The sequence below is a fragment of the Antedon bifida genome, chromosome 5 (assembly GCF_963402885.1).
Source record: "Antedon bifida chromosome 5, ecAntBifi1.1, whole genome shotgun sequence".
Taxonomy (NCBI): Eukaryota; Metazoa; Echinodermata; class Crinoidea; order Comatulida; family Antedonidae; genus Antedon; species Antedon bifida.
Genome location: NC_136230.1, coordinates 28,086,409 through 28,113,265, shown reverse-complemented (window position 1 = coordinate 28,113,265; position 26,857 = coordinate 28,086,409). Strand labels below are relative to the sequence as shown.

The 26,857-nt window shown below is 33.0% G+C and overlaps 1 protein-coding gene across 1 annotated transcript in view; it reads left to right on the top strand.

Moving 5' to 3' along the window:
- LOC144841878 (protocadherin Fat 4-like) overlaps nt 1–26,857 on the top strand; it is a 61,491-nt gene that overhangs the window by 27,619 nt on the left and 7,015 nt on the right. The window contains exons 2-7 of the mRNA XM_078698155.1: nt 4,077–4,625; nt 4,876–5,077; nt 6,217–7,314; nt 20,828–21,008; nt 21,255–21,517; nt 21,922–26,696. Coding sequence (XP_078554281.1) covers nt 4,077–4,625; nt 4,876–5,077; nt 6,217–7,314; nt 20,828–21,008; nt 21,255–21,517; nt 21,922–26,696 — 7,068 coding nt within the window. The remainder of the gene's footprint in view (nt 1–4,076; nt 4,626–4,875; nt 5,078–6,216; nt 7,315–20,827; nt 21,009–21,254; nt 21,518–21,921; nt 26,697–26,857) is intronic.

Here is a 26,857-nt window from a genome sequence, read left to right as displayed (position 1 = left end):
TTACATATAATCCATATATTCTTCTCAATCTATAGAATTTTTATCCAATATTTAATAAAATATTAGCAGAATCGGGCTTTAAATCCTTCAACTATTTTATGACAGAAGTGTCGGTATATTAAAAACAGCTACAATACAATAGAATGTAATAATGGGTAGGTTTTAGCTGATCTATCCTTATCCATGCATTGTGTTTTATAGACTTACTGTATGTTCGTTAATTAAAGAAGTAAGTCTTTGTATTGTGAAAGTACCTTGAGGTTTTACCATTGTTAGTATTACTAATATACGTATGGTTATTAACATACTCTATAAGCTAGATCCTAGGCCCTCAAAAACGTGTGAATCAAGGTGCTAGGCTCAGTCATACTTGTGCATCAAGGCATGACTGAAAAGATTTTGGACGTACATGAAAAAGAATGTGTACTTGAAGCGAATTAAATAATTTGTTATCTATTATGTAACTCTTTAATTTCCCATACAGGGGGTGTTTATAAATATAGTAGGTTGCATTTGATTGCAATTTTCTATCTCGTCTTAAATTGTGCAGAAAGAGAGAAAAATATTTTCTTTAGTTTTTATCTTTCCATATTAATTTTAAGAATTTTGTAAAAATATGTATTGTGTCACAGGTAGAGTACAGGTAAATAAAATAAAACTGACCTCACAAATTTCAATTAACTACATGAAATGAAACTGACACCATCCTGTTCATATATTTATTATGTCATAAATACTATCAAAAGTTGAATTATAACATAGCTATACTATAGGATGACATATTTTCTTGAATACATTTAACGTTAAACACTGGATTTGTAAATTTGTAAAAAAACAGAGTTTTAGTAGAATGTTGTTTATTGCAACAATATCAGATTTATTGATCCCGAAAATTGAACAATAGTCTACAAGTTGGTCTGGGTTAGAGACTATTCATACTTTCAACTCTCACATACTTTAATTTTTACATCCCTAAATATTTACACCCCTAAATGTTGACAATTTTTATATTATAAAGTACCTATATTTCTGACTCTACAAATTTGTATAATTTAATTTGTGCGGAAATTAATTGATAAACTATATACTAGGATTTTTAATACTCACATGCTGTAATTTTCACAATAAGTATATTTTTTCAGAAACTACACAAATTATGGATGTGTGAAAATAAATAAATTCAAACAAATAAGAACTCATAAATATAAATGATGAAATAAATCATAAATAACGTAATGGACCGTGTTCCTCTTAAATTTATTCTTATAATTTTCTGGATCATTTCGCCGGCGACTTTTTCTTCTCTGGATTTTGATCTCCATAGTGGAAGTAATATTTTACAATATTAATCTTTCAGTATAATAATTGTCCAGGTGACAATGTGTTTATAGACTTATTGTAAGTTGTGATTTAACATATTGTTCTTATATTCTGCTTAAACATATATGCATTGAAATCCCAAACATGGAACCCTATTAAGGGGATCCCTTCAGAACCTAACAATGTGTCCCCTTAATTGAAGTGTCCCCTTAATTGAAGTGTCCCCTTAATTGAAGTGTCCCCTGAGTAGAGGTTGGCCATGGTGTTTAAAACATTTTCCCTTGTTCGTTTCTTCATAATTATGTCTCTTTCATTTCATAGTGTCCCTTCAATGGGGGTGTTGCAAAGGAGGGGCTCTAATGTATACGGTAAATTAGCAAATTTGAGCCGCAGAAATGATCATACTTTTTTAATACATGCTTGTCTTAAAGTATCATATATCAAGATGCTAGTTCCATAAATCTGTCAACAGAAGTTGTTTAATAACGTTGAATCAATATATCCACAGTTTACCATTAGGCATGGAGATAAAATGGACAAAAGTGAGCATTAGGAAGTCCTAATCATATCCTCATAGTTAACAAAACAAGTTAAACACAAATAAAATAACAGAATGTTGGTGGTAGGGCAATAGGATGCAGAGAAGTTGCACTAAAGGGCATTGCAAAGTAGTTAACATCAACAAAACAACTTTCAGCATGTCATTATTGACCTCTTGTCATCTCAATGTAGTGTCGTGTTGGCCTGAGATGATCTCAATTTAGTGTCCAGTTCACATGGGATGCTGTAGGGTTAATTAATTTCATCCTAAAGTTATTCAGGTCACCCTTTTATAACCTTTGTCCAGATGGAAGTTAATTTGCATCTGTCATGGCTGCTAATGGTTTTCTTCACAATTATATGCAAATCTGTAGTTTTGGCTATTCAGTTTTTCTGTAAAAGATTACTTTTTTTTATCATTCAAAACAAATTTTGAGTACCTAAAATAATTTGTTCTTCTTACTTTTGTTATCAGTTTGTTGTTTTCCTGCTGAAATGAATGAAAAGTATGACAGTTAATTAGACGAATACCATGCTTTAACTTTTAATTTTTTGCAAAAACATTCTCGTTTCTATGTGGCCTATTTACAAGTACAAGTTCATGTATTTCATTGAAAATATGTGCTGTCTTGTTACACATCATGCATGACCTTGTGAACTCTGAATAGTGTTTGATGTCATATAAAATTCAAGTTTTGGTTTGGAGTTTTTTATTGAGGAGGAAATGTTATGAAGTTGATATATTTTCTTCTTCCAGACACAATGGAATTTCTCTTTAAAATTCAGAAGTAAAATTGAAAGATGTAATCCCATTCTTCTTTTTATTTAATGTTCCTTTTGTAGTGTGAAAGTCATTGTAGTTTATGGTCAGAATTGAATGATTTTTGCTCTTTAAAAACTGAGTAAATATTCTCAAATCTGTTTTGCCTATTCTTGTGCCCTTTGCATAGTAAATCTTAACAAACAAAATAATAAAGATAACATGTTTGATTTATTTAGGATGTTTGCTGCAATATCTGTGAGACTAAGTCTACACACAAGTGTTTATTACAGTATACTATTATTCAAATTTAAATATACATTTAAATTATTAGTTTATTAGACAGACATTTATGGTGAGTTAAGCCATAGTAAATTTGTTTAGCTTTTGTAGGGTTTTTTTTCATCAATTGTTATATTTTATTGCAATATAAAAATGACAACATTTCTAAAGCTTTGTCTACACTATCAAACTTGATGTGGTAAATGATATGGTAGTGATGTGCCCAAATATGGTAGTGATATGTCCATATATGGGCACATCACATTTTTTGTCACATAAAGTTTGATAGTTTAGACAGTACTTAAAGATTGTGATAGGGATAATACTGTAGATAGAAAAGGGATAGCTTTATTCTGGTAATTTTGTTATCATTTTTGTTGGCAGGTTTAAACTTGGTTGTATTCTGTTTCTACTATTTTGTTGTTTAAATTTCTCTATAAAGTGTTTTCTTAAAAGTATTGATTCCAGGAAGAGTCAGTTTTGTGTTTATCTGTGTAACTTGCTAGCTGGGTGCAAGGTCAATACCGATATCGGTTTCTATGATCTTGTCTCAGAGGACTGATTCTAATATTTATCCTTCATTAGCTCATTAAACACAGGAATCTGCTCCCTTGCTAGCTGGTACAATTTCTTTTCTTCAACTATATTATGGTACATGGTCCATTGGGATTCAATTATTGCTCTTTTTTATTTGGTAGTAAAAACTAGGCCTCTGACTCAAACTAAACCGGCGACTATTACAAAGTAGCTACTATTTTGAACAAAATAATAGTTTATACAAAGCATCTTGTTTCAGATAAAATGGAAAGAAATTATAACTAAAATTAATAGTGACATGATTTGTTATATTATAAAAAGGTGACAATTTGAAGTTATTAGTCATAAATGAGTTAATAAATCACAAATTAGAGCTGCTTAAATTCTTTATGCCGGCCTTTGTTCTTAATCATCGGCAATAAAGTGACCCTTGTGTGCCTTGCCGCAATTATTCTGAAATGATCTGTTTGAACCTTTTGACCAGAGTAAAAGATGTTTAACACCTTGTTTAAATTGCTACAACTAGTAAAATTAAATCCAATTTGTTGGAAAATTAAGAGTGGTTGTAAAATGGATATTTAAAAAAAAAAACTATTGTTAAATAAACTTTACTAATGGTAAACTTTTTCATCTTTAGGTTGTGATAACAGTTACAGATATCAACGACAATGCGCCAGTATTTGAGAAAGATTCATATCGAGTCACCATCACAGAGAATGCATCATCAGGCAGCCTCTTAACATCTGTCTCTGCTACTGACATCGATAGCACTGGTGCCATCAGCTACAGGATTGTCAATGGTGATTCTGCCCTCTTCCAGATCGATGCCTTAAGTGGAGAGCTCCGTACAGCAGCAGCTTTGGACCGTGAGACTAAAGAGGTGTATCGATTTTCAGTTGAGGCTTCTGATGGTACATTGATGTCAAAAGTTTCGCTGGAGATTGTGGTTAATGATGTCAATGACAACGATCCTGTATTCTCAGAACCAATTTACTCCTTTAATGTGCTAGAAGATGATGTCGCTGATACCGAGATTGGTATTGTATCAGCCACTGATAAAGATGAAGGAAGCAATGCTGAGGTTGAATATTTCATTGTTCAAGATGGGGGATTTGGTGAAGATTTGTTTAAGATTAATGCTGAGTCTGGTGTCATTTATCTGAAAGAATCATTAGATTATGAATCGGTATGGTTATTGTTTTCATTATCTATTTTATGTTTACTTTTACATATTTTTTTTGTAAATATGTATGACTCTGAATGAAAGATACTTACCCCTTAGTAAATGGTACAGTCATTCACCTTCTTTTCTTAAACATTGAATAGTAACATTAAAGCTCTAAACCAATAAACTTTTGAAACATTATTATTATATATGAAATATTTGCAAATATTTGTTCATTCGAGATATTTATTTCACGATATTTTCCTCTTAGCGAGCTTATTATGCTCTTACTGTCCAAGCAAACGATAAAGGTTCTACATCGCGCTCTTCCACCGCAACTGTCTATGTCAGTGTCTCTGATGTCAATGATAACTCTCCTTTCTTTGTACCTGATCAATATGAAAAATGGATTTTGGAGAATGCTTCAATCGGAACACAGATTCTTCAGGTCACTGCTCAAGATGCTGATTCTGGTGAGTTTTAACATAAAGTCTATTTCATGCCTAGCTTACCTGGATAAACAGACATTGTTATTTAAGAAATTCAAATATATGCATAGCATAAGATTAGAATTTAAATCATTTATATGATGGTGATAAAACCAAGTCAATTCACATTACCAAAGAATAAAATAAATAAACAAAATATATTCCACCAGGAAATTAAAATTGTATTTCCTTTTGTCATTCATACAAACGGCTGTAAAAATAAACATGATTACAATATGTCAACGAAACAGTAGCAGAATAGTGCTAGGCTCTGTTACGACTAAAGTTGCATGCAGGCTTTCCAGTAGGTTCATGCTGGTAGCCTAATGACAATTGCTGATAGCACCTTAGGGCCTAGAAAAAACACAAAGTTTATACCACAGAAGTAATAACATTTGTGATACTATAAAACTAAACCTGTGAAAGTGCTTATTTCTGTCAATTATTAATGTAATGTCAACTAAAGTTTTATGTAAGCATGCCTGCCTAGTTCCTCTTGGTTATAGCATGAACTTTAAGTGTAGGGAAATCTTAACAAAACAATATGTTTGGGATAATGGTATTTAATCCCAGGGTCCTAAAATTATAACTTATAATATAAATTTCACAAGAACTAATAGTATTGCTCTATCTGTTTGGAGTCATTTAATTCATCATAGTCAAATATTATATTGTACTTATGTGTAAAATTATACCCTAAGGTTAGGAATATGTACCCTTTTATATCAAGTGGAGCTTTTAATATTCCTTAAGTAAAATTAGTACTTAGTCTGATCTTTGTTATGATTTCTATTGTCGAGGTAAATTGATCCGTTCGTATCCTCGATAGAAATTACACAAGGTAGCTTGAATAGGTAACTGTTGGTGGTATTTATTGTACCTATACTTTGGGAGCAAAGTACTTGAGATTTTTCCAATTCATTCCGAATCAAATCTTGCGTATAATTTTTGCTATTGGAATGCTTGTGATCTCATATAAATACAATTTTAGAAAGAAGTTGACCCTTGATTTTCTGTGTTATTGAACTAAAACGTAATTTAATGACATCTGTTTTTTGTACTAAATGTTGGAATACCAGTTTTATTTATGTGTTAACAACATTTGATATCCTTTTTATTTTTAGGTGATAATGCCATGATAAAATACTCCATTACATCTGGTAATTCTGGTAACCTTTTTACTGTAAATGATGAAGGATATATTTATACTAACAAACAGCTGGACAGGGAGTCTAAGGCTTTCTACAACCTCGCTGTCACTGCCACTGATCAACCAAGTGATGCCTCAATGGCAAGATCTGGTACCGCACAGGTGTCAATCCTTCTTAGTGATATCAATGACAACGCTCCACAATTCACAAATCTGGATGAAATTTCAGTTCCAGAAAACACCATCATTGGTTCCGTTATCATGGTCATTCGTGCCACAGATCCAGATGCGACAGAGAATAGTTATGTCAGTTACAGTATGTCTCCAGTTCCTGGTGATGCTTTCCGTTTAGATGCAGATGGAAACCTGCAAGTGTGGGGACAGCTGGACAGAGAGAGCATCGAACAATATACATTGATGGTGATTGCTAGTGATAAAGGGCAACCAGTGCAGAGTTCTTCAATGAACATTGCTGTTGAGATCACTGATAGCAACGATAATCCACCAGTGTTCCTGGTTGACTCTCCACATGTCACAGTGTCAGAAAGTCTGCCAGTAGGTGTAGAATTCCTTGAGGTAACTGCCACGGATGCAGATGAAGGAGTTAATAGTGAACTCATCTTTACAATCATAAGTGGGAACACACACAGTGACTTTGGTATTGATCCATCAAGAGGCATTTTGTTCTCAAAGAATCGTTTAGATCGCGAACGTACATCCAGCTACACTATCACCATCCAAGCTGAAGACAGCAGCAGATCACCACTTTATGCCACCACCAACGTCAATATTGATATCTCTGACGTCAACGACTACACACCAGTCTTCCAGGATTCTCCATACACAATCAACGTGCAAGAGAATGCTCAGAGTCTTCCTGTGATCATAAACCAGATATCTGCCACGGACTTGGATGCCAATTCTAACAGTCAACTTACATACAGTCTGGTTGGCAGCTATGATAGTGCTCTTTTCACTATTGATCCTTCTACTGGATATATAAGCATTGATCAAGCCTTAGATAGAGAGACGACAGAAACTTACAGATTAATAGTCACTGCAAGAGATGCTGGTAAGTGTTATGTTACCTTTTTCTATTTCATGCTTGGATAAACCGACAATAGCCCATACTCTCACGAGGGACACCTACGACACAAGAAAACTATGTATTTGTTTCTGTAATATTCAATATAATCACTATATTTTCCAATATGTGAAAACTGGTAAACCTTTTGTGACAACACTGTGGGAAAATGTATCTTTTTATTTTATATTCTACCCGATTAAAATCTTAATCTTATAGTACTTGTGGTTTTATATTAGGAAATTATTCTGTTAATCTGGTAATTTGTAAAAAGGGTGAAATTTATTTAACCCGAGTTCAGACTACTGAACAATACGCCTAAAGTAGTTTCTTATTACAAATACGCATTGAAATTGAATGGTACAATCCTCAATCTATAATCCTCAATATTGGCATGCAAATTATAGCTAGAAGCAAATACTTAATCACAAATGTATCAACAATGAGGTACTCCTTTGATTTTACAAGTATTTTCCACAAATAATCTTAGTTCTGGGTGTTTATATATTTACTAAATCTACTATTATAAAGATTTCTACTTGTTAGCCTTGTTCACTGCCCTTCCTTGAGGGCGTAGTGATTTGCATGAATGGGATAAACCCTTGAGTTTGAGCTCAGTCACATTATTCCCAAATAGATTCTGATCGGGGTGTCAGTATAGTTAAACGTACTGCCATTAAATATTGTGTTGATCTCCATGAAAATCAATAATTAGAAATGTAAATGATTATAGTGTAAATGCCTGCATTGACATGGAAATGTGTGTTTACTTAGAACAAATCGCGCACAACTTGAGTCTGTTCTAATTATTATGAGATTTGTTTGTCTAAATAGCAGTAGCAAAAGTGTAAACTCTTAATTTCAATCATTTAGTGGTGGTCTTTCAGTGTTTTTAATATAATTTATTGGCTTATTAGTTAGACTTATTAGTCAATACATTCCACTACTGTATAACACATTTTAAATCAGATAGCGGAGAATTGTGTTGTGTCAAAAATCATGTAGTTGAATTAGAAATAATTCAAATATGTATTTACCATAATCATAAGAGAATATGGATGATTGAGTACCCATCCCAATGTTTATACAGATGTATGTAGTTCTGTATCATTATCTTTGGCATGTCATTTATTTATTTCAATTTGTGTGACATCATGATCCAGAATTTTATCCCCAACCAAGATTATGTTTTTGCTTCATCTAAATTATGCATACTTTGTCACTTACAATTGTAACAGCATTGGATTATTTTGACAAGTGTCTACTGTGTATGTTTATTAGCACAGGATACACCGACACCTAAAATGTGTATGGTGCTTTAAATGTTCATGATAGGTGGCGCCCCTGGGTCATGTACAGGGTGACCTATCACAAGACCTTTACCCATGAGACTTGTGGTAATTAACACAGCAAGTACGTTCAACTTCATGTTGCCATAGCTATGTTAAACTTGTTTGTTTTACAACATTCTTCGAGTGAATGTGTTCTAGCATTATGTACAGACGCATTGTACATAAGTGGAAAGGAAGAATAATTATTGGTTTATATGATTTGGTTGGACAATCCAGTAAATTTAACTTTTGTAATATATATGTATATAGCAATTTGTTTATGTTATCTGAACTTATTCAAATTCATTCTACTTTCCTAACTTTCATATGTAATTTTAAAGCGATGTGAGATTCTCATTATGCATTTCTAAAGCTCTGTCCATACTATCACACTTTATGTGACAAAAAAGTGTGATGTGCCCAATTGACATGATGATGTCATATCACTACCATATGTAAGCATATCACTACTATATTTGGGGACATCCTATTTGTTACCCCAGCCCAAAAGGTGCTAAACTTGGTTTGTGGTGATTTTAATAAACTGATCCTCTTTAATTAAACATTTTGTGATTCACTACTGCAGAATAATTATATATATTTATAGTCCTTAAAATTCACAGCCCATTTACTTTTGTATGTATGTTCAAAACCGCTCAATTAATTAGATTTTAGGCCAATAACAAACTTGTAGGTCCTTGGCCTTCCAGACTTTGCAAGGTAATATGACATACCAACCTACCTGCTCAGGTAAATTGCTTACGGTTGGGAGGCTCAGAAGAAAACGTTTGAAATAATACGGGGTTCATGTTGCCGAAGGGATGGTTTTATCTTTTATACTCATTTCTTAATACTTCCTGCATTCTGTTTACTTTTTGTAGTTTTTGTATTCAAATTATTTGCTAATATGAAGATTAAAATTACAGCAAGGAGATGTTGGCTGATAACAGAATTTGATAAAAATAGAAAACATTGTGAAATATTTGGTTTACAGTTTGTAAATGTACTGATAAAACAAACATAATATTATGTGTACTGGTGGCATATGAAATATTTGTTATACACTGTGATTGTGTCACCTTCCTTCTGCCTGAAAAATCTTTTAAGTAGAAAATGTACTGTATATAAATAGGCTATTCATGTGATTGTTACTGTTAGTGAGTGAGCCTACAGTACATTGAGATTGAAAGGAGAGGAAAATAAGCCCCTTTAACCCATGGAGGTAAAATAAATAATTATTTTTATCTCCATGCTTTAACCTGTCTTCTTTACCAACTACTATACGGATAAGATGGCATTTTCCCATATATTTATAATATGATTCAATAATTTTCCCATTTATTTTATTAAATTTTAAATTAATCAACAATGTATGTTAATCTACTTGTATTCCAGCTGTTTTTCATGTAGTCACATGACAATACTAATCACATATTATTTTATATATGAGAATCAGTACCTCCTATGGTACTCTGTCATTGTCGTTGTTTGGATATGAAATTGTATCTAGGTCAAAATACCAGCTAGAAATTACCATTAGCATTGATCTCTTAGCGGCTGATTACTTGACATTTTCGCACCACTTAATGCCGATTTGTTTTTCAAATTATAAACAAATCCCACAATAAGTTTGATGTCACGGTCATCAATAGGAATAGTGATACCTTTCCCATAGTATATTTGTCAAGTTTGTGTTCTCTACACTAGATTTAGTTTCAGAAAAGTGATCCAAAGTTTGTTTTTAAAGAAGTATTAGGAGGAAGTCGATTGCTACCTTATGTTCTGTCAGAGGTGGTATCATTTTCTGGTTCACAAACAAGGTAGTTATACTCAGGATAAAAAGTGTTGTTTTTCTTGGGTGTTTATATGAAATATGTTTCTTGGAGGTAGATTTATTTCCAAGCGTGATAATAAAGAACGGTCATAAAATATAGGTAGATTTTTTTTGGTTCACATTTATGAATTATGAGTCAACTACATTATTAATACATGCCCAGTAAACTTTAAATGAAATGTGAGAATTATTTTTGCTAAAGTTTAAGAAATGTAGGACAGTTCGGCAGAGAGTGTTTGAAATGAAGTCACCGATGGTTCAGACCCGGTTTGTTATTTGATATAGAATTTAAATGAACCAGAACACTGAAGCTACTATTAAAATGTGAACTCAACACAAACATTGTTAAAATCCTAGAAATATTTCGTAAAGTGTATAATTGTTAATCCACAATGTGAGCAGAAGCAGGCATTTTAAAGCTAGTTTTAAAGCTTTATTGTTCTGTGGTTTGAAATGCATCAATCTTGCTCAACGTTTCTATATGCTATGACAAGTGAATAATAGTAATAATAATAATCTTATGCAACGCTCTAGATAACATAATCAATAAAAGGTCACTAGAGTTCATGCCTGGTTGTTATCTTGTCATGACATCTTTATCAAATATGTTTTAGCAAATATGAAAAACAAATTATTTTTTATTATTATTATTCTTTGCTGCCAATCAAGGACTTACGAAAGTTGGAAATGCTCTCGAAAAATCCGTAAAAGCAGTAGCTGATATAAAGTACTTAAAAAATTATTTTTTATTTTTTTGCAAAAATATGAAAATAAAAATAGTTTCTCTTCAGTATTTTGGTGTGAAATATTTTTGGATAAATAATTTGACATAATTAGTACTACTTATTAACAATTTCCAAGGAGAAACTGATCATTACAGGGATATAATTACCATATATCTCGCATTAAACAGTTAAAATATTCAATAATGAATTGGAGAATAAATCAGCTTTCCATTCACTTTGAATAGTCAACAAGTCGAGGGATTTAGCCTAGTCAATCAAACCAATGTCTACTACCTAATAATACAATTATCTTCATTTGTCTTCTTCACAATCAATAGACAATGGTCAACTACGACCTAGAGGTCATTTGCATACTTTAAGCAAATTCATTGAGTGTTGTAGTTTGTGTGTTTGATTATTCACTATTGCTCAATTTTCACTTTACGTATTGTAATGGAGGATCTAATTAGGGAAGAAGTAATTTTGATTTGTAAACAATTATCAATAGTTACTATACAAGCTTCAATACTGCCCTCTATACTTCCATCGACAGTGTGTCAAATTAATCATCTGAAACATACCTGCATGGACAACGTTCCTTTGTGTCATTTTTTTAATAATATATTTAAAAAATTTTATTTTTTTTATTGAAATCTACTATTATTATTTATGACTTTTTATTTTATTTTATGTATTTTTTTTTTCAATTGCAACTATCAAAATTAAGACACATAAAAATCAAGAAAATCAATTATCCAATATAAATTCTTTGAGAGACTACATAGATGAAGGCAGGTTTATTTGGTAGTGTTTTTGTTTGTCTTGTAATCTGTATTGTCCCCGACCAAGGCTTAAGCGTCTGCTAAGCCAGGGAGACAAGAGGGTCTTACGCACCTAATCAATAGGGCTTAGAACCATATCAGCCTTCAATAACAAATAAGCACATAATTTGCTTAGAATATAAAGAATACTGTATATATCTTGCTGAGGGGGTTTTGAGATGTGAATTTAGCATAACCCTTTTAGTACACAATCAATGTTTGATTAACTAAATGGAAACTTTGTTGAGACTTGCCGTAAGAAATTTAGACAATTCTAAAGTTGACAGGAAAATTTGAAAGTTTTTAATAGTGATCTCTTTTTCCCTTCCTTTTTTCCATTTCAGTTTAACATTTTAACTTTAAATATTATATTGTATATTTGTAAGTAAAATAATATCATGAATTAAATTTCTAAATTTGTATGGAAGGCCTTACATTATAAATGAAAAATATTTCTCTTATAAAGATGAACATCAATTTATAATAATTTATTCTGGCAATCTTATGTAAACTTAAAAATACATTTATTTAAACCCAATTTATTAAATGCATTGTATCAATTGATGTGAATATTAAAATTGAATCTTAAGATTAGTTAATTGGGATGACTAATTTGATTAGTCTAGCTGACAGATGCTCCTTTATTAAATACTTAATCTGGATTATATTAATATTAAGATGGATTAATTATTAAGAAAAGTATGTTATTATTTTTACTGGCAGATGTATATTTGCACAAATCATTTTAATAGTAATCCCATTATAATTTAATTATGAACATTTTTTTTTCCTCCATGGTTTTATATACAGTAAATACAAGGCAAAAAACAATGAAAACAATTTTTTTTTTGGTGTTGATTTTGGTTGTTCTATTTTATTAAACCGTATGCCATTGCCAGAGAAAAAAATACTTAACTGGAAGAAAGTGCTTTCCCTTTTGATCCTTGATTGGACATGTTGATATCAATGTCAATTAATTTAGAAAAACCGTGATGACTAACGACATATCGGGGTCAATACGAATGAAAACTATCAATGTATTTATACCTTGATATTGATGTTAAGTCTACGAACCAACAGGGTTCCAAACAATCATTGTAAAAAAATATCTGGTATTGTTCAAAGTTGAAACAAGCCAAGGTTACTTTTCTTAACACCCTATGATTAATATGTATTATTGTGTGATGTACGGTAGTGATTAATATGTATTATTGTGTGATGTACGGTAGTGATTAATATGTATTATTACGATGATAAAAAGAAGACTCTTTTCTGAAATAATTAGTAGTTTGACCTTCTGTTCCCACATTCCAGTATTGTATTTGTAAAGATTACATTACATAACAAAAAAATATGTTTTAGAATCTTGTAGGCTTCATTCAAAAAAAGGTATTTAAAAATAAATTTATCATTGGTATGGTAATGTGTGCATTTAGTATCAAATATTAGTCCTTGTGGTTCCAGGAGGTGGGACGCAGAAAATTACAATGGAAAAGATAGGACATCTCAGTTCACGACTTTTTGGTCATATTTAAAAATCCTGGATCTGCCACTGTTTAATGGCTATGAATGATAGAATATACTTTATTCATATACAAATGGTCAGTTATTTGGTTCACCCATCTTGGTAAATGGTCAGTCTTCCTGTTGGTGAAATTGAATGATTCAAATGTTGCAATCAATTTGAATTTATTGTTATTTATTACACTTAGCTTCAGTAACTAAAAATTAATTTGATTAATTCCACTGAAGTGAAATCAAATCTTAACTATCATTTTTCACGCTACCTTCTGCTTCTTCAATAGCTAAATGTGTTAAGAGGTTTAGGAGAAGCCTGCCTGCTGTTGCAAGCTGGGCGTATCACACAACAAAGCTGTATTCTAAAACGTATAGAAATCATGTAAAAGGATTACCAACAAATTGTAACAGTGTACGCAACTGTTGCAGACTCATGCTTTTAGACGCTGTAGTTAAACACAGAGTTTAATCTAGCAGAAATCATTGCCCAGGGGTCTATCTAAATCAGTTTAGTATTAAAACATTGAAGAAAAGTACATTAAAGTTTTGATTTAAAGGTGCCAATATGTTTTATTTTTTATTTATTTATTATATCTGTTTATCTGCTTTATATATATCATGTTGGCTTTAACTATCAATACAATCGTTCTTAAAGACCCCTTCCCCACATTTAATTGAAATAGTAGTGGTAGAGGTCATAGTAATAATGATATACATAGATAATAAAAGCATGTAGAGCGAAATGTCATACAAATTTGTTTATCAGTCAATGATGGTTTCACAACATTAGGCGCTTTATGAATCCAGGATATCAATATAATACATTGCTGTCATTTAAATAAGTGTACATTAGTTTTTACTTTTAAGAAGAAAAAAAATTGAATGAAAGGATATGTACTGTACTGTACAGTAAAGTATGGTAGAACATAAACAAAATTACCACAGCATTCATTGAAGTTAAGAATGTTCTAATACCTCAAAACCATTTCATAGAAACCTAAATAAGGGGTCAAAATGAGTAGGATACGTGAATCGTTAAATGGCTTTTGCAATTTGAATGTTTACAACTGAGGCTTTTACATCCGCGATGATGTACAAATGCTATATACATTTAACATGCCCACTTGGAAGTGAGGATGTACATGTTCATTTAGTCAAATGTGGTTTAAATAAGTCGACATAGAAACTGATAAATTGCACGTAAAACATTGTCAAACCCATAGCCAGTGGTTCGTAGGATTTGAACAAACCCCCTGTAAGTGGCCTTTTCAAACTAGAAACCAACAATAAAAGTGCTAGTAAATAGGCCTAGCTCAAGTGAATGTAGGGTACTGATTTTAAATTTATTTATGAAAAAGATTTTTGGTTTAATAAAATTATTTTTAATATGATCTATCCTTTCCTTAGTTATTAGACGTTCCAGTTGTGTTTTAATTTAACTAAATTTTGAAAATTGTGGCTAGAAAAGATTTACAGGACATTGTCTAAGATTCTGTTTTTATTGTCCAAAATGTCTGTTGGTATAATTTCTTACTAATAGTTTAATGTTCACTTTTATGGCCTGTCTTTTGGTTAGTGATTAAGTATATTAAAAATCATGCAAAGTTGTTAATTATTAAGTAATAAACATGTTAAAACTTTACATTTCTTGAACATATAGCATATAAGATTTACTACAAGGAATGTGGGATGTTTCAGGGGATGAGTCAAGAAGGTCTAAAAAATCTGCTAGTGTAATTTCTTTTTAATTATTTAATGTTCATTTTTATGGCCTGTCTTTTCTTTAGTGATTAAGTATTATTGCCTTCAATGTGTTGATATAAAAGTATGTTAGGTGCAATCTTGATTTTATTGCTATTGGAAAAGAATTACTACTTATATGGAATGTAAATTTCCTAAAAATCTGGTAGTGTAATTTCTACTAATTGTTTAATGTTCATTTTTACGACTTGTCTTTCTTTGGTCATTTAAAAGTATTATTGCATAAAATCTGTTATTGGTATTCATGTCTGCCACTGCTAATAACACTCATAATGCAATAATCGACCACTAAACATTCATTCAGGTATATTTAAAAATTATCTGTACTGTTGCTAATGTGTCCAGTTTCATGGGCTAATTCTGTAATATAGTGCCACATTTGTTTCACATGTGACACCTGTATCATAGGCCATAAGTCTAATCTAACTCAAACCATAACATAATACAGGCATCTCATGTGATACATATGTGACCCTGTGTTACAGAATTTCCCTATGATACTATTGGTTATTGATAACTTTATTGTACAAATATGAGTAACATAAACAAAAGGAAATAGCACGAGCTGGAGAGAACATAGAATTGGTGACTTGTTCTAATAGTTTAATCTGTAATTTTATGGATTCTTTTAGATATCTGTGATTAGAACATTATTGATAATTCTGTGTGACACATAATGAATAATGATTGTTAAATTGTGGAAGTACATAAAACTGCCTAAATGATTTGTTTGTACAATTGTTTCTTAATAAGTTAATTTGTACTTTTATGGGCCGTCTTTGCTTAATCATTAAACTGTAGACTTTTATTAATTGCTAATTTATAAGAAATGTCATCAAAAAGAGAGTTCTCATACATGTGTCAGAAATTGATTTACAATCAAAGAGTGTGGGATTTTCCTGGGGATGAGTTTTAAAAAAGAATAAGTAGTGATTTACCTTGAGCTGCCAGAGAAAATTAATATCTGAAGCCAAGGTAGGAAGGGAGTGAATGATGATTTGAGAAATTAGGATTACGATTGGATTTTTCACATCCGTTACTTGACGTTAGTGGACATTAGTGGCTAATTTGTCCAGTAATTAACCAGTTATTTCATGCTCTATGATATATGGTAATTAATCCTAAATGGATTCGTCGCTCCGGGAGAACTTAGGGGGTCTGTATTTTTTTAGAAAAAGAGATATATTATCGGTAAAAATAAAACTGTCCGTTAATTTTTTTATCCTTGATTTGTAACTTGGGCACTTATGATTGATATTTTGTAATACGTCTCACGGACGGAGATATATTACAATTAATCCTGACCGATTTTGTTGTTTAACTTTGGGGTTCCGTTCGGAAAAATAGGCACAGACATCTTGTGATCTTATTCTTACTGTACCTTGAAAAGTTTAATATGATTGAGAGCATCTATTTTATTTATTGGACTCGACTAGTTAGTGGATTGACTATTTACACCTATGTTCTTCTTTATACTTTAGAGGGAAGCATACTGTAGACAAAGGCTTAGTTTCGGGAGCAATGGAGTCTGTATACTTTTAACAAATAATTTTTCCCTTGGTCCTAAAATGTTTTTATAAATATTAATGATATTAGATAAGGCCATGAATACTATTTTTTATTTATAATATTTTGTTGGTGAAATACATTTTGTTTGAATTTATTGTTGAATGTTGACATATTTGATGACCAAATTAAAAAGGCTTGAAAAACATTCATCATAAATATTTATACCAAATACCATTACAATAGGCTAAATTCATAGTGCTTATTGTTATGTTGTTGAATTGTAACAATTTTATTTATCATGCTATAACAATAATGATGACCTATAATTTTAAAAAGGTTAGCGAAGAAATACTAAAGAGGTATCATTAAAATGTATAAAGTATTTTCCATACAAAAGACTATTGACATGCCTAATCATGTGGAACAAATTGAAATGGAAGGTTGGAGCCTAAAGTTTTTATGTTAGAGGGCCTAGACTAGCAACACCTCAGGGCTTATAATATCTTTTGTTACCTGTATTACACCTGATCATATTGCGGTATCTGCGGATATTGATATTAGAGAGCGCCACCAAATCACAATGTATGTGGAACATATCTCACGGTGGTGCTAAGTTTAGCAACGTGCATTTTATAAGTTGCGTTTGCGTGGATAACATAATTTGTCCTAGTGACGAGTTCAAAATCTAGTTACTTTTTGTATACAAAGTTATACTACAGCAACAGTACTTAAAGTATACAGCCTGTTTTGTGTTTGAGAAATATAGAAAAAATAACAACTGAGCCTAACAAAAAAAATTAACAATATCTTTAACTTTAACAATTCCTATTGAAATAAAAGTGTACTAAAAATAATTATATTATCATGCATATCTCACATAAACTACCATAGCAATTACTTCATGAAATAAGATCAAACTTCAAACTTAATGCAAGTTCTTGTTTAATAGTTCTTATATTCTACATCCTGGGAAAATAAGACTGATCCATCTTTAGGAATTGTGTACATCCATGTCATATACGCTTTCACCCTAACTGACATCTGACATCTACAACCTCATAGTACAAATAACCTATTCAGGTTCCTGTCATGATGAACTCAAAGAGGACTCAACTGACAACTGGGTTTTATTCAGAGAGTAATATAGTATATATCTACCAACATTGTATTCAGGTAAATTACAGATACCTTCACCTGAGGTTTAATGGTGAACTTGTAGCGAACTCAGCTGACAGGCAGTATTGGGCATGATCCCAGAACAATAAACCACATCAATTCCTTTTCAACTTGACTAGTTTTAGGAGCCAAAGACGGCTGACAGCTAGGCACCTTTGTTACCCTTTGTGACTGACATACTGAGGAGAGAAAGTTCATAGTTCTGGCTAAACTTTAATCATTGTGTAAACAGGGAGAAATTATTCCATTTAAATGGTTTAAATAGCCGCGATAAAAGAATATGTAACAAAATATCTTTAAAAATGTCATATTAGCAAATTTAAAATCCAGTTTTGGTGAAATATTTTGTTATCTTTAAATTACTTCTTCATTCTTTGACTTGGCATTTTCGACATCCTGTATAAAATTGATTAGGCTGGTCAGTTTATTAGTGGACATGGATACTAATTAACTCATTAGTACGTCCAGTGATTTATTTGATGGTCACATGGACATTAATAATGTATGCTGAAAGATCTTTATCACCCTTTTGCATGCAAGTTTATGTACTTTAAAAACAATCCAAAAAGTTCTAGTAGCAAATTTAAAATTGTATTTATTTGTTTAACCAGGTAGGAAATGAAGTGTATACAAAATTTCAAGAGATAATTAGGGATGGCTATTAGATCTTGTTTGGTTTTGTACAATACCATATACTGTACCAAAAAGACATTTGATTTTTGTTTATTTGTTCCAATCATGAGAAATTTGGGATAGGCAATAAGTCAGGACCAAATTCAAAATGGTTAATTTAAGTAAGTGTTGAGATATAAAAAATGTAATTTTTATAGAACTTTCTTACACAACTGAAGGAAAGATGAATATTTTAAAAATAATTTTGTTAAATGTTAAATTATTATACTTTATTTCTTTTTGGTTATTCCCAAGCTAGCTAATTAAATAGTAGATTTAATTAGTCATAATATGAGAACAATGAGTAACCAATCAGGAATGTCAAAGTGATTATCAACATACTAATTGTGAAAGTGTTGATTTTCACCATCATTTCCACAAGCTATATCCTCGATTGAACTCAGAATCTAGAGTAAAGGTGTACACTCATCCTGGCCTGGTGGACGTGCCAAGCAACAGCTCTCAGGCAACCTCAAGTTCATCTTGGTTGACCTAGGCTACTACCTGATACTATTTCATGATAGGAATAGCTAGCGTCTAGGCCCATGAACACTACGATAAATCTACTTATTTATCATTACCGTACAAGTAGACTTAATTTACCGATAGGCCTACAGTTAACTGTGCGTGAGACTAATGTTATTATTATGTTATTTTTTTTCTTGTGTGTATATATGTATTTTCTTAAGGTCAAACGATATCAAAAAGGCACTTACGATTCTTCACACTCGACCTACTTTTCGTGAATACATATGAGCATGAATTTGCGAAAAATAATAATGAAAGTTTTATAGTAATGATGGAAGGAAGTATTTTTAAAGATTATAAACATTTATCTCCATGGTAATAAACATTTTTGATTATCTTCAGTCGGCATTTTTTATTCTATTGTCGGAGGAACAACTTGTTTTGTCTCTCACCAGGGGTGCTTTGAGTTTAGTTTACCGAAAAATTTGTTGCAATAATACATCAGTTGTTTGTTACTTTACTTTAATCGCTTCAAGCCGTCTTAGAATCCGATTTATTATTCTGCTGAAATGTTGCCGTTTTTATAACATTATCTGTCCGTGCATACTTATTTTTTTCTTCACAGTTGTTATTTGAAATAATATATTCTTGTCATTTAATAAAGACATTCCATCATTTTATATTCTTCCTAAACGTGACGTTCTTGTCAATTTCTACAAGCCTTGGGATGGTGTTGGTAGGAGGGGGTCGTTTAAAGACAACAGCACAGTGGAAACATGTCAGAAATATGATGGAAAACAGGATGTTGTCATGTTACAAGAATTAATACAAATTAAAATAGTAGTAGATTTATTATTTTATCTAGATTTATTGTAATTCATTTATAGACATAACTATATTTCATTCAATACAAAAATATGCTTTTACTTTTGCTCATAAACTATTAGTTAGGTTGTTGTTTTTCTTTGTAAAGCTGGAGCTCCATAATAGAACAAGTCAAAATCAACCACAACTATTTCTGAAGAATTCTTGTACATGTTTTGCATTATATGCTGCTCAAACTACTGTTTCTAATTATATTTTTTATTAAAATTGTTGGTATACCCTCTCATATCTCATTTCAATATAATTTAATTGTAATTTAATTTACCTCCTAAGATTTCCATTATACAAATATGTAAATTAATAATAATAACAATATATGCAGTACTTTTTCCATTTATGGTACTGCATTTTTACTATACTGAATTTGGACTGCTTTACAATAATGTTTGACTATAAATGACAAAAGAGAAGAGATGTATCTAGGTACAATATATATCGTATTGCCCCTGACCTCTGACCTCCGAGGAAAAGTTATCGACATCAACCAGTAAGGGGATATTTTATAACTTGCATGAGACTAGTTGGCTAGACGCAATATGCGAAAATGATGAATGATTCTGTAACAAAGACAAAATGTGAAATATGTTAAATCTAAATCAGTATAAAAACAAATGTGATTTTGATAAATTGTTCTGTTTTCGTAGTACCATTTGTTAGCCTAAAAACCACTTAAAATTGTATTAATATATATCTATATATAAAGCACAAAATGTTCTTTTAGCCATTGTACTGAAGCAAGCCTTTCTTTTAAGATTACTTGTAAATCTTTAACACCAGTTTATAATATATTTATCATTGTAGGTTCTCCTTCTCTCACTGGTACAAGTACCGTCAACATTATTGTTGGAGATGAAAATGATAACAGTCCCATGTTTGATCCAAACACATACACCGTCACGGTAGATGAAAATGTTCAAGTAGGTGAGGATGTACTACTAGTCAGTGCGACAGATGCCGATATTGGAGATAACGGAAATATAAGGTATCGTATTCATATCATTCCATTATTGTCATAAAACAAACTTATATTGTTCTGGGCGGAGGTGAACGGGACCCTAACTCACTTCAAAGTCTTCCACCCAACCTACTTTCAACATAGCACACACCCAAGAAAAACTATGGATAATAAAAGTACTGTTTTATTGTTCTCCATCCAACATTAGACTTTTCTAGCTATAGGCCTACATCCCTGCTCATATTTTACTTTGCATATTTTTTATATTTCCAGATATCAACTTAATGATGACATTGGCACACTTTTCACCATAAGTCCAGTAACCGGCCAGATCATCACGGCAGGAATATTAGATCGAGAAACTCAATTAACATACAACTTGGTTGTCACTGCCATTGATGGAAATGCCTTGAATCCATCCAACGCTAGAACAGCATCAGCAAATGTTGTTGTTCATCTTGGAGACATCAATGATAATGGACCTGTCTTCCCTATTGCATCGTTCACTTCTACAATTCCAAGCACCTGTGCATCAGGTATTTGTCTTTTATTATGTAATCCTTTCATTACTCATTAAGACAATGTAATGAGAAAGATCATCTCCTTCATTTGTGGTTTTAATTTGATTATACCTTAAATTCTAATCTCCTTGATGACCCTTATCGCATACTGCTATTGTATTTTCATTTGCCGAGATTTGTTTTCTTTTTTTATTGTGACTATTCCTTCTGATGGAATTAAAAAGCTATTGTACAAATAGTGACTATCTACATTTTTTGTGTAAATTGAATACAAATTTAAAATACATTATGACAATCTATATTGGAGATTAAAGAATCCTATATTATAATACAGGCTTGCAGTAACCTGTCCCACAGCGCCATGACACATTTTATTTTTGAGTCAACTAATTTCCCCAATTGTTATATTAAATTCACAGGTACATTTGTAGCTGCAATAGGAGGAATTGATAGAGATGAGCCAGTAAACAGAGATATAATTTACTCGATTACATCAGGTGATACCTCCAGGTTTCAAGTAGGAAGAACTAGTGGAGTTGTGACAACAAAAGTACAATTAACATCAGAATCTTCAACTTATATTGTTGAGGTTACTGGAAGAGATTCTCGCAATGAATTCTCTTCTGCTGTAGCAACTGTGACCATTGGATTCAGCAATAGTCAGTTTCCAGTGTTTAATTCAGTTGATACCAGTTATGACATTGAAGAAAGCATACCAGTCAGCAGTCTTATTAGCACTATTCAGGTTTCCAGTTCTACTGCTGGAATCACTTACCATCTATCTGGTGGTAACATCGATGATGCATTCAGTATTAACAGTAATGGTCAGCTTAGAATTGCAAAGAGTTTAGACAGAGAGGCAATATCTACCTATGAACTATGGGTTGAAGCAAGGACTGGTGATACTGTCGCATTATCCAGCTTCCTTATGTTGGATGTTACTGTAACTGACATCAATGACAATGCACCTGTGTTTACAGAGAACGTTTTTTATGGCCAGGTTATGGAGAATATTCCAGCACCACAAACTATTGTTGTTGTAACGGCTAGTGATCCTGATGCAGGTACTAATGGAGAATTCATTTACTCAATGGGCACTGCTGGAAACCATCAGAATGCTTTTACCGTTGATTCTACTTCTGGTGAAATAACCACAACAAGATCATTGGACAGAGAAGAATATGCAATGTATAAACTCACTGTATATGCTATTGATAAGGGTGCTTCATCAATGACTGGCTCCACAATAATAGAAGTCACCATTGGAGATGTAAACGATAATGGCATTAAATTTGATAACATCTACTCAGCAAGTGTTAATGAAAACTCTCCATCTGGAACATACGTCATCTCTGTTACAGCTACTGACAACGATGGAAGCACAAACTCTGCTATTTCATACGCTATCGGTACTGACGGTGAAAGTGACCTCTTCAGTGTTGATCCAAATGATGGGATGATTACAGTGGTTGGAAATCTTGATTTTGAGTCAAAATCTAGGCATTATCTGCCAGTAGTAGCAAGAGATATGACTCATCTCATTGAAACAGAAGTCACGATAAATGTTGTAGACATCAATGACAATGCTCCAGTATTTGCTGACGACACATATGAAAAGTGGATACATGAAGGATTGCCAGTAAATACACCAGTGTTCACATTAATGACCAGTGATGTAGATGGAGGAAATGGTGGAGAGGTCAGATACCGATTAAAGACAATGTCTGATTATTTCAAAGTTGACAGCGTCACTGGTGTTATTAGCATCAAGAATGAAATACTATTTATTCCTCAAGACCCAGGTACCCTGCCGGATCAAAATGAGTACAGTGTTTCTGTAGTAGCATATGATAATGGAATTCCATCATATTCAAATTATTCAGACATTATCTTTCATATTCAAGATTCAAATGATCATCCACCAGTATTTGAGGAAGATAGTTATTTCTCTCCTGCTCCAGAGAACATTAGAAATGGACAATCAATCCTACATGTTGTTGCCAGAGATGAACTGGATATAGGTGTTAATGCAGAGATTGTTTATTCTGTCAGTGGAGGTAATGGCTCTGCCACGTTTGATGTAGATCTAACGTCAGGTTCGATCTCGGCAAAAGCTTCACTGTTAGGTTTCGTGGGCAGATATTTTCAAATTTATGTCAAAGCTCAAGATAAAGGACAGCAAGATCAAATGGAAGCAACTTGTACTGTTGTAATCTATGTAACAAGTACTAATCAGTATGCACCCTCATTTACTGGAACACCATACCAGAAAATGATACCTGAAGATCAATTAGTGCCATCTCAATTTTTTAGTACTTCTGCATCAGATGGCGACACCGGAATGAATGGTGAAATTGTCTACTCAATAACCAGTGGAAATGATGCTGGGTTGTTTGATATCAATCCATCTACAGGAGCTGTAAGCATCATCAAGGCTGTTGATTATGAATCAAAGAGCGTTCACTACTTGTACATCACTGCCCAAGATCAGGCGTGGGACTCTAAACAAGCCACAGTTGTCTTAACAGTTCAACTGACAGATATCAACGACAATCCACCTGTATTTAATCCTTCCAGCTACAGTGTCATGATTGCCGAAAATTCTCCAAGTGCCACTACAGTTGTCGAGGTGTCTGCTACTGATGCGGATACAGCTGCAAATGAAGAGTTTTACTATAGCATCATTGGTGGTAGCGGTAGCGATTACTTCATCATTAATTCTGAGACTGGAGTTATCTTAACTCAAGGAAACCTAGATTACGAGAGCAGCAATCAAAACTTTCAACTGACAGTTGCTGCTACAAATGTTGATACAAGTCAATTCATGCAAGGAATTGCTCATGTCATGATCTATGTAACAGGAGTCAATGAGTACTTCCCTAAATTCATTCAGAATCAGTATGAGTTCTTTGTTCGAGAAGATGCAGCTGATGGCTTTGTAGTTGATCGAGTCATAGCAACAGATGCCGATGAAGGAGAAGATGGAAAAGTGTTCTATTACCTGGTTGGAGCAAACACTGACAAAGGATTTTCCATCAATGAAATCACTGGAGAATTGTTTGTGTCTAAGGCTCATGGCACTCTAGATAGAGAAACTGAAAACCAAGTTATTCTGACAGTCCTGGCTAAGAATGCAGGAGAAATTGACGGAGATAATGTTGCTGAGGCAACAGTTACTATGTACATCACAGATGCAAACGATCCTCCATTCTTTCTGTCAGATCACTACACTGGTACTGTCAGTGAGGATGCAATGACAGGGACATCTGTTGTAACTGTTACAGCTGTAGAGTATGATGAACTGCTATCTGACCGGACTTTCAATTATTCAATCTCTGCTGGTAACATTGATGGTGCGTTTAAGGTAGACTCAGCTGGTGTGGTAACGGTAAACAAGAATTTAGATCGAGAAACTATTGATGAATACACATTAACTGTGGCAGCAACAGATGCTGGAAATCCACCACAAACAGGATATACTTCTGTAGTCATCTCTGTCACTGATGTAAATGATAATGGACCTGTACTGGAAACTACAGTAGGAGTAGTACTGGAAAATCAAATTGCTGGATCCACTGTTATGACATTGGTTGCATCCGATCCTGATGTGGCACCTCAAGCTCCATTCACGTTTTCAATCTATTCTGGAGGAAGTAACTTTAACTTAGCTCCTAACAGTGGAATATTGACAACTACCACTGTATTTGACCGTGAAGCAAGGAATGAATATTCTCTCTTAATAGAGATCTCAGATTCTGGTTTCCCACAGCAGACATCATTGTCACCATTGCGTGTTCAAATTGGAGATGAAAATGATAATCCTTCTTCATCTCGAACAGCTAGAATTGAAGTGAAAACATTTGAGAACACTTTTCCTGGTGGACTCATTTCAGAGGTAAAACCAAATGACATGGATACTGATGATACCTTCAATTGTCGTTTAATTTCTCCTAGTAGTGGCTCGATTTTTAGCATCTCATCAGGCTGTGAACTGCACTCGACATCTCACGCTGGTGAGAACCAGTATCAATTAACAATCAATGGGAATGATGGAATACATGATGAAGTTCAGTCAATGTTTTCTGTCCAGTTTGAATCATTTGGAAGCAATGCCTTATTAAGCAGCTTAACACTTCGTCTTGCAAACACCAACGCCAGAAATTTTGTCTTGAATTCTTACAATGATTTCCTGACATCGGTTTCTGGTCTGCTAAATAATGGAGAGAGCATCATTGTGTTCAGTTTAAAAGATGAGACTAGTAACCGTCTTGATCTTCTAGTGGCAATTGAGAGAAGCAACGGACAGTATATATCTCGGTCACAAGCTACAGCCTTTTTCCGTAGTAACATCAACACAATAGAGAGCCAATCTAATGTTGACATTGAGGTTATTGATTTCAGTCCGTGTCAAGAAAATCCATGTCAAAATGAAGGAGTTTGCAGCGACTACATCGAGATGTACAATGATCAAATCGTTGTGGATACAAATGAGGTTATTATTGTTGCACGAAACACTACCCGTGAATTTGAATGTAAATGTGCCATTGAATTCCATGGAACTCTCTGCGAGTTAGAAGTTGATCAATGCGAGTCTGTCTTATGCCAAAATGGAGGGACTTGTATAGATGGTTCTGGATCCTTTAGTTGTCAGTGTCTAAGTGGGTTTGCTGGTGATCTTTGTGAAGTAAATCTCGATGACTGCAATGGTGACGTTTGTTTGAATGGTGGAACATGTATTGATCTGGTCAATGCTTACCGATGTGAATGTCCGTTGGGTTACTTTGGCAATTACTGCGAGGAAGGGCCTTGCACATCCCAACCGTGTCAAAATGGTGGTGTTTGCCGGGAACAAGGTGGAACCTACCAGTGCGAGTGTAACTTTGGTGAGAAAGGAAATGACTGCCAATTCAGTAGTGTTGGTTTTGAAGGCGGTTCCTTCATGGAGTTTTCTAGTACTATACGATCTTCATCCAACTTTATCACCATTGAGTTTACAACTGTACAAGAGAATGCTCTGCTGTTCTACAACCATGATGGCACAACATCCTTCTCTTCAAACTTCTTGGCACTTGAGATTATTGGTGGACAACTACAACTATCATACTCTGATGGCGATGACATCATACGATTAAAGATAACAAAGACAGTCAGTGATGGGAAGTGGCATACTGTGCAAGCCAACCAAAATAAACAGGTAAAAAACAACACTTTCTACCCCATTTTATACTGTTTTTCCTCAGTAAATTAATTGTTTACTGCAGTAAACAAATGAAAATTCTTGGTGCAAATTTGTGATGCTAAATTAGCATGTGTTGATACATATAGTGAGTTTGATTGGTTACTGCATTAATTATA